The 9,443-nt window shown below is 52.7% G+C and overlaps 1 protein-coding gene across 1 annotated transcript; it reads right to left on the bottom strand.

Moving 5' to 3' along the window:
• Positions 1–7,106: 7,106 nt before the first annotated feature.
• Positions 7,107–8,994, bottom strand: LOC117191535. Its single transcript, XM_033396373.1, has 3 exons — positions 8,917–8,994; positions 7,270–8,578; positions 7,107–7,199 (listed from the first exon to the last, which is right to left on the bottom strand). The coding sequence occupies exons 1-3, from the start codon at positions 8,992–8,994 to the stop codon at positions 7,132–7,134; spliced, it is 1,455 nt and encodes a 484-aa protein (XP_033252264.1). The 3' UTR covers positions 7,107–7,131.
• Between the last annotated feature and the right edge of the window lie 449 nt (positions 8,995–9,443).

The raw sequence follows: 9,443 nt of genomic DNA, 5'->3' as shown, positions 1-9,443 counted from the left end.
AGGCCCCTTACTCTTCACACTCTTTATTAATGACTTGCCTTCAGTATTAACACACTCTCGAGTACTTATGTATGCGGATGATGTTAAATTCTGTGTCCAGTACAAGGACATTTCACTTCATTCTCGCTTGCAATCCGATCTCAATAACTTTCAGTCATGGTGTTGTGCAAACTTGGTACACCTTAATGCCTCGAAATGCAAAGTTATGACATTTCATCGTTCTAGCCCTTTGTTGGCTCCCTATACCCTATTTGGTGGTTCTCTTGAGAGAATTACGCTAGTGGATGATCTGGGTGTTATGTTAGACCCGAAGTTAAAGTTTTCCGAACACATTTCTACCATGGTAAATAAGGCCATGGGCGTGCTTGGGTTTATAAAGAGGTGGTCAAAGGAATTTGACGACCCCTATATAACAAAGACTCTCTATACCTCGCTTGTTCGTCCGATCTTAGAATACGGTGGTATGGTGCCCTCAGTACAAAGTACACCAGGACAGTATAGAATCAGTACAGAAAAACTTTTTACTCTTTGCTCTGCGGGGCCTTAACTGGGATGCGGGTGTAAGACTCCCATCTTACTCTAGTAGACTACTATTAGTAAAACTCCCAACCTTAGTTAACCGTGATGGTGTGATATTTATGCACAACTTGATCAGGGGTGACATAGACAGCCCTGATCTGTTGAGCCGCATAAACTTCACGATTCCTATTAGACTGACTAGAAATTTTATACCGTTGTTCCTTCCACTTTGTAGATCGAATTATTCCTTGCATGAACCGTTTAGGGTCTTATGCTCGGATTATAATTCCCTCTACCATATTATATCCACCACTAATTCTCTTCCTCTTATTAAATTACTCATCCTTACACACCTTTGTAGTAATTAGTAATTGTAGTGGTAATTGTATTTTGATTGCATGCTTAGGTTAGGTTAGGTTAAGGCGGTAGTCGGGAGGGGGGGGATAAGAGCCTCCAGCCCCCAAGCTCACTTGGACCTATAAAAGGTCCGTTGTGTTGCCGCATGGGCATGTGCCCCTTCGCGTTGCCCGAACCGTGAGAGCATACTACTGCAGGTTAAGGGCAGTCCCATCCGGTGGCTTGGATGTATTTGGACAAGGTCCCTGGTTTGATTACGGACAGGTCCGAAATGTCCGTGAGGAAAGCGGCCCCGAGAATACGAAGACGACGATTTCCAAGGGCTGGGCAGTGGCAGAAGAAGTGGGGGACCGATTCCTCCTCCTCCTCGTCGCGACAACTCCTGCAGAAGTCGTTATGAGGGATTGACAGTCTAGAGGCGTGAGTGCCGATCTGCCAGTGTCCCGTAATGGCTCTAGTAACTGCAGAGCACTGTGCTCTGCTGAGTTTATACAGCTCTGCTGAGCGCTTCTTCGATCGATCTGGCCATATCAGTCTTGAGACTTTACAGGAAACGGTTTGCTGCCATCTCCTATTGGCATTTTGCTCGAACAATTCGTGCGTTAGGAGCCTGCACGTAGCCAAGGGCATCGCTACTTGCTCCCTCTCCGGTAGGAGAGGAATCGTAGTACCCTGCCTGGCTAGCTCGTCGGCGGCGTCATTCCCCTCGATGTCCCTGTGGCCGGGGACCCATATAAGGAAGAGATCTAACTGCTCTGCGATCTCGTGCAGAGACCTGCGGCAGTCATTTACAGTCGCTGAGTTCGACGATATTGAGCCTAGAGCTTTGATAGCTGCTTGGCTGTCCGAGAAGACGCACACTAAGTGCGTATCTAGAAGTAATTTGGAGACGATCGAAATGGCCTCCTTGATGGCTTCAACCTCCGCTTGGAACACACTACAGTGATCCGGGAGCCTGAAGCAATGACTGATGTTCAGCTCGCTGCAGTAGACTCCGCCTCCCACGCGGCCGTCTAGCTTTGAGCCATCAGTGTAGAAGTGGACCGCATTTGCAGGTCCTGGTTCGCCCATCTCCCAGTCCTCCCTAGATGGGATTGATACCTGGAAGGGCGTCGAGAGGTGATCACTGGGGATACAGTAATCTGTCCTCTCTGGTAATTGCGGGAGTCTCATCAGGATTCCCGAGTGCCCAACCGCGGATGCTTTCCACAGTCTGGCTTCTCTCATTCTGAGGGCGGAAAGTGTTGCCACCTTCTTTCCCATGAGATCCACAGGGAGGAGGTCCAGCACAGTATCCAGGGCTTCCCCTGGAGTAGTGCGTAGCCCGCCAGTTATGCATAGCTCTGCCATGCGTTGAACTCTGCTGAGTTTATTGAGGCATGTCCTTCTGTCCAAGGCTGGCCACCATACCACCACTCCATAGAGCATGATTGGTCGTAGGATGGCGGTGTAGAGCCACCGAACTATATAGGGGGTCATTCCCCATTTTAGTCCGATGGCTTTCCTGCAAGTATAGAGGGCCACTGTGGCCTTCTTTACTCTATCCTCTATACTCAATTTCCAATCGAGCTTTCTATCGAGGATTAGGCCAAGATACTTGGCGTTGTTGCTGAAGACTAGCGTTTCCCCACATAGTCTTGGGGGAATCAGTACCGGAACTTTGTACTTCCTAGAGAAAAGCACCAGTTCCGTTTTAGACGGGTTGACGCCTAACCCGCATTTGTCTGCCCATTTCGACCTTTTCGTGAGAGTACTTGTCATGCACTCACACAATGTCTGCGGAAATTTTCCGGAGAATGCTATGGCAACATCGTCCGCGTACGCCACCACACGGCAGCCACCCCCCTCTATCTCCCGCAGCAGTGTTTTCACTGCCACGTTCCATAGGAGGGGCGAGAGGACTCCGCCCTGCGGTGTGCCTCTGCTGACAAATCTGGTACACGTTGACGTCCCCAGTGATGCCTCAACCGTCCTGCATTGTAGCATCTGATCGATCAGGCTCACCGTCCTGGAGTCAACGCCCAGATCCGTCAGTGCGCCCGTGATGGCGGTCGGAAGGATGTTGTTAAAGGCGCCTTCTATGTCGAGGAAGGCTACTAGGGTGTACTCCTTAAAATTAAGGGATGCTTCGATGATCGATGTGATCGAGTGTAGGGCCGTTTCGGTGGATCTTCCCTTCCGATAGGCATGCTGGGAGTCTGAGATCAGACTGGACGGAATGCACGCCGTTAGATGCAGCCCCAGGAGCCGCTCCATCGCCTTTAGAAGAAAAGACGATAGACTTATGGGTCTGAAATCTTTTGGGGCAGTGTGCGAGGGCTTGCCTGCCTTGGGTATGAATACGACTTTGGTCTGAAGCCAGGTTTCAGGAATGCACCCGTGGGAGAAGATTCCCTCGTAAATTATTTTGAGCCAGTTAATGGCTTTATGTCCCGCGTGAACCAGTTGGGCAGGGAAAATGCCGTCTGGCCCCGCGGACTTGTAGGGTTTAAGGCTTCTGATCGCCCAGGAAATGTTCTCCTGGCTTAGCAGTCCCAAGATGGCATTTGAGGCGACAGAAGGAGGCGCGAGGTAGTTGGGTCTGTTTTCATCGCAGCCAGGGAAGTGGGTATTTAGGAGAAGATTTAGCGACTCCTCGCTGGACGTAGTCCACGACTGGTCGGTGTTCTTCAAGTAGCCCAGGGTGGGTGTTGTCTTCGAGAGAACTCTGCGCAAGCGTGAGGCTTCTGAGCTACTCTCGATTTCGCTGCAGAACTTACGCCAGGAGGCGCGTTTGGCTTTTCTAAGTTCTTTGTTGTAGGTTGACAGACTGGCCTTGTATTCGGCCCAGTTTTGCTCAACGTTTTCAGCCTTAGCTTTATTGAAGAGTCTCCGGGAGGCTTTCCGGAGTTCACCCAGTTTCGGATTCCACCATTCAGGTTTCTTCCGGCCTCTGTTCTTGCCAGAGGGGCATGCTTTGTCGAGCGCCTTATTGCAGGCGTCGGTAAAGATCTTAAGAAGACGAGTCGTGGCCTAAGTGGAGAACTCCTCCTCAGATGGGGGCTCAGGGAGAACACGACAGAGGTAATCAGAGTACCGAGTCCAGTTTGTCCGCCTGATGTTTCGGAATCGGACTGGCTTCGGTACTGAGAAGGAGAAGACAGTTTCCACGTACCTGTGGTCCGAGAAGGAGTGCTCTTCCAGGACCCTCCAGGATACAATGTTACGCTGTATCTCATGAGAGGCAAGCGTGAGGTCCAGGACCTCCTTGCGGTTTTTAATGATAAAGGTGGGATCACTACCCCGGTTTAGTAAGACCATCTGAGTGGTCAGTAAGTAACTGAAAAGGTACTCACCCCTTTCGTTTGTGTCAGTGCTTCCCCACTGACAGTGATGTGCACTGGCATCGCACCCCACAATTAGGCCGATGTCCTTGGCCGAGCAGTCTGCGATTAGAGCCCGGAGAGGCGCGTGTGGAGGGGGGTCTGGTTGTTCATGTCCCATGTATGCGGAGCAGATCCTCAGTGAGCGCTCCTGGCCTTCGAGGCTCACTGCGGTGTGGTCTTCATTGCTGAAATTTGGGAGCAAAAATAAGTGCAACTCTCTTTTTGCAAGAATGCAGGTACGAATTTTACCTGCAGTTTCAGCTACATATAGCTTGTAGTCAGAAGTCCTCAGACCGGAGACCCTGTTTCCGAGGATTCAGGGCTCCTGAATGAGGACTATGTCGGCTCCACCCTTGGCCAGGTGGAGCAGTAGAGCAGCGCATGCTGCCTTACAATGGTGGAGGTTTATCTGCAGGAGCGTCAACGACATTCCTGAGGCTCGCCTCCACCATTGTTGCTTCTAGATCGCTGTCAGGGGACTCCGGCTCCTCCCCGACAACGATGTGGCTGAGACCTCTGGCTAGGTCGCTCTCGTCGAACGCGTAGTCGTCCAAGATATCGTCCGACATCATGGACGCCGCATCCGACGCCGGGTTGTCTTCCTCGCACGAGGCCCCCTCTTTCGGGATCTCCGGCAGCTCCGGGTCTGGCTCGACCTCCGCTTGCCTGCCCTTGCGATCGGACTTGTAAGTGGATATGGTGACCTTCTTGTAGCCATAATCCACTACACCGTCCGACTTTGCGAGGAGATCAATGGATTCCTCATTTAGGACGAGGATAATCTGGCGCCTCTGCCCTTGGATATCCTCCACCTTTGCCACCTTCCAATCGGCTGTAGGAAGGTGGGGGTTGCAGACCTGCAGTAACCTGAGGATCTTCTCAGGCTCTGCAGGCTTAGCCGAGACCCACGCTCTGGCTCTCGGGCGACTAGGGACATCTTCCCACTTCACGGCCTCCAGTTTCGCCCCTGGATAGACCTCTTTTAGGGCCGCCACCGCCTTCATGTAGAGAGCCGCAGAGCGAGCGTCTTGGCAGGCGATGGCTTTCACCTTGCCTTGATGCCACCCTGCGTCCTCACACTTTGGCGGTGGTCCGCCGTTCTCCTCCAGTTCCAGTAGGAACCGGTCCTGGAGCTCGTTCTCCACCAGGTGCCACTTATCGCGAGGGACATGGCCGTCCTCGGCGCCCCTGTCCAGGACACCGATCGAGGTCCTGCCCCTCGCCACCTCAGCGAACGACCGGTTCGTGAGGTGGGTCTTCACCCGCTTGGCTTGCTGGGCTTGGCCTGGCTGATTTGCGGGGTCCTCCGCTGAGCGTTGCCGCTTGTTGGCGGCCTTGGCTGCGCCCTTTCCGGCTTTGGCTGGCTGGAACAGTGGAAGGATTGAGCAGGCCCACAGCCTCTGCTCCTTTCCTTCGGCTGACGCCTTGAAGTTCGGTTGCATGCTTAGTTTCTTAGTAAGTTTAGTGCTAATTTTCCTCGAATGTTAGTCTAATAGCTATCTTTCTTGCATGTTCGCGTTCGGTTCGAGTACGCACCGTGCGTCATGCGGCAGCGCCCCTCAGTCGGTTGGGCGGGAGGAGGGCTGCATTTTGCCTGGGATCCGCGCGAAGCTGGTTTCACAAGGGCCACTTGACGGTGCAGTAACTGCATCGCCTCTTGCATGTCAACGTCCAAGAAATGGACCAATGGAGATGACCAATGTGCCAAACCTGACGTTCGTCAGGCTGATGACGGTGACGGGTGCCCACAGCACGGACTTTGCCTTCGACCAGCCGGAGATACAGGAGATAGTGAATGCCAAGGACAAAGTAGGGAAGTACGATCTGCTACTGGCGGAGCAGTTCTATAACGAGGGCGCCCTCATTCTGGGGCATCTCTATAAGATCTCCATGATCACCTTCTCGACCTTCGGGTACGCCAACTACCTCAACCAGCTGGCGGGCAATCCCAAGCACGATGCGATTCTGAGAAAGCACTTCTCCCGACTGCTGGACAGGGTTCCGACCATCAAGGAACTGGAGCGGAACATATTCGCCATCCTGCTGAACAATTACATGCCGCTGACCACGACCAGACCCACCTCCTTCAACATGATTCCCGTGGGCGGACTGCACATTCAGTCACCAAAACCGTTGCCTCAGCATCAACCAAGGCGAACAGGCCGGCTATGCGCTGGGCCTGGACTATCGCACTGTCTCCGAGGATCAGCTGCGATCCTCGCTCACCGAACTCCTTCAGAATCCCAAGTATAGAACCAAAATGCAACAGGCCTCGCGAGTCTTCAGGGATCGCCCTCTGAGTGCAATGGACACTACAATGTACTGGATCGAGTACGTGATCGAGCATCGCGGAGCCCCGCATCTGGTGGCCTCTGGCGTAGATCTGCCCAGTTCTACCTCCTGGACATCGTAGCCCTGGCCCTGGCCATCGTTCTCCTGCCCATCGTGGCCCTCTGCTGTCTGTGCCGCAGCTCCAAATCGAAGAGGGAGCCAAGGAAGAAGGCCAAGCGCAACTAATTGGAACCAAAACTTGTTTTATTTTTTTTTTAGAAACAGACGGGATTACAATTATGTTAGATATTTCGCAATTATGAAATTAATAGTTAATTTTGAATAATAATAATTTCGTTATACATTTCTAGGTCAACAGATGGCTGGCAAAATAATTGAGAAGGAAGCTGGCGAGAAGCGTACAAAGACCGCTCCCAACTAACTGAACCGGATGCTGAAATATGTCACGAGAATTAGCTTGGGATCATGGGATCGAGGGATCTGGTCGGGGCTTCGATCGGAGCAGTCTTGGGTTAGGGATCATACAGAAGCATCTTTGTGTAAGTGTGGGTGTGGTTGTGGGTGTGTATTGTGTTGTGTTTGTGTTTGTGCGCGATCTCTAATGACTTATGACCATGGACTTCTTTACCTTCTTCTCTTTCTTCTCGTGGGTGATGGTCACTTCCTCTGCCAAAGAAAGAAGAATGTGAGATTAGGGATTCTCTGGATTAGGGATTAACCAGGATTAGGGATGTACCTTCGAACTTGGTGGGCAACTGCCAGACCGTCTCGATGGTCTTGACATTCTTCTCTCCGGGCTCGATGATCTCCTCCTCGTACTCCTCGATGATCTCCTCTTCGTCGGTGTCATCGGGATTCACTTTAGCGCTGGGCACGGGATCGAACACCGTCTTCACGGCCTTCTTAACGATGCCCTCAGCGGTGACGGTGGTGTAGTGGTACTCGGTGCCGCCATCATTCTTGATCGTCTCAACGGTGGTGACATCCCCGGGATTCTCTGAGGGCACAATCTTCTTGGTGCCCGACTCGGACTTGAGCTTCTTGGTGGAGGTCAAGTTCTTGTGCTTCTCGGCATCCTTGAGCGTCTTCTTGTACTGCCTGATCTCCTCCTCGGTCAGTTCCACTTCCTCTTCCTCGTAGACGGTCTTCGATGTAGTGATGGTCTTTCCGGACTCCAGCTGCGTGTTATAGGTGTACTCCACGCCGCCGGGCACGCGCTTGGAGGCCACGGTCGTGGTGTCTTTCTGCACAAAGTCCGCCGGCGGTGGTGGGGCCGAGGACTTGGGCTTCTTCTTCTGCTTCTTGTCGCTGGAAGAGGTGGAGGAGGTAATGGCCTTGATGTTCTGCTCCTGCAGCGAGTTCTTGCGCACCGTGCGGTTGTTCTCCGTGATCTCGATGTTCTGAGTCACGGAGACACGCCTCTCGATGGTTGTGTCCTCGCGGTAGTTGGACTGCTGGTCGCTGGTGTTCTGCACCACGTTCTTCTGCTGCTGCTGCACCTTCTGGACGACGCGGCGAGAGGACTCCGTGGAATCGGTTGAGTCAACCGACGACTTGCGGGTCACGTTCTTCTTGGTCTTGTTCACCTTCGTGGTGGTGTTCTCATTCACCTCCGTGGGCACTGAATCGTAGAAGGTCTTGGTGCGCATGCTCCTGGTGCCGTCCTCGTTGATGGTGGTGTACACTTCCTCGTAGCCGCCCTCGATGGCGTGGGTCAGCATCGTGGTGCGTTCGTCGATGCGCATCTCCTTGCCCAGCCGCTTCTGGATGAGCTTCTTGTTCTGCTGCTCCTTCAACAGGTCCTCCTGGCTGACCGGCTTGGGGTCCCAGAAGGTCCGCACCTGCGTCTTCACGGTACCATTCGGCTGGGGCGTGGTGGTGATCATCTCGTATCCGCCCTCGATCAGCTTGTACTGGATGCTGGCGCCAGTCGCCCTGTCGAACTCCACCTTACCATCCTGGATGTCCGCGGAAGTCAGTTGCTCTGTGATGGGGGTTTCATGTGGATGGATTAGTGGGTGTGGACCAGTGTCTGGGTGTAGTGTCTACGCAACCATTGATTCATTCATTCCATTCCTAACATCGAGCGTGTGTATGTGGTGGGGGTTAAAAGTCGTGTCTAGTGTTAGGGTAAGTTTCGCTGCATCTGCGTATCCGCAGCACTTGAGGCCTTACGTCTATTATTAGTTTTCCTATCACTAAGTTTTCCTAGGGTAAGTCTACGATATTGCAATTGGTTTCCTCCTTAAGGCAGCCTGGCGGTTAGTAAGCGATTTATACAGCATTCCATTCGATTCGATTCGACTCAATTCCATTTAGTTATCCGTGCCTGTTCGTTGGGGTGGGGCCTCTTTTCAGCTCTGTTTCCTGCTTAGACGAGCACGGGTTGGGGCTCGGGATCCAAATGCAGTTGCAACCGCCTGGGCCGACACGCCAAGTGTGGCAGGGAGCTGTAGTGCATCAGCAGGTTCAGTAATTGCTATTTAAACTTACGCACCGCCCGCTGGCGTGGTGATGTGCTGCTGGCTCGACGTCTCTGCTGTCTGGGATGCCTGCGGCTGCGGCTGGGGCTGGGGCTGGGCCTGGGCCTTGGCCTGGGACTGTGGCTGTTGTCGCATCTGTGGCTGAGGATGCTGTGTGGAAACAGTGACGGAGCCGGAGGCAGGTCTCTCAGCGTTAGTTGCAAGTTTGTTAGTTGCGGTTTTTGTGCGGTCTCGATTATCAATTGATTTAAGCTTAGTGTGTTAGCATTATCGCTATCATTATCTGTGTCAGTATCGTTATCTGGAAAATGTGGTTAGTGTTAGGGCGACAGTTCGATATCATTTTCATGTGATTTATCTACAGCGACAGTGAGATGCAATGAGAGTGGATGGTGGCGCATGGATCTGCTGAGGTGCTGGCTCTTAC

Source organism: Drosophila miranda (genome assembly GCF_003369915.1).
Source record: "Drosophila miranda strain MSH22 chromosome Y unlocalized genomic scaffold, D.miranda_PacBio2.1 Contig_Y1_pilon, whole genome shotgun sequence".
NCBI classification, from domain to species: domain Eukaryota; kingdom Metazoa; phylum Arthropoda; class Insecta; order Diptera; family Drosophilidae; genus Drosophila; species Drosophila miranda.
Note: the sequence above shows the minus strand (reverse complement) of the source record. Positions and strands in the feature narration are given on the sequence as shown.

Excerpts from the sequence above, each read along its gene's own strand:
- LOC117191535 (XM_033396373.1), bottom strand. The coding sequence starts at position 8,994 with ATGCACTACAGCTCCCTGCCACACTTGGCGTGTCGGCCCAGGCGGTTG. Across the intron at positions 8,579-8,916 it reads TGGATCCCGAGCCCCAACCC|ACACTACACCCAGACACTGG; the intron begins GTGCTCGTCTAA and ends ATGGTTGCGTAG. Across the intron at positions 7,200-7,269 it reads GTTGCCCACCAAGTTCGAAG|AGGAAGTGACCATCACCCAC; the intron begins GTACATCCCTAA and ends TTTCTTTGGCAG.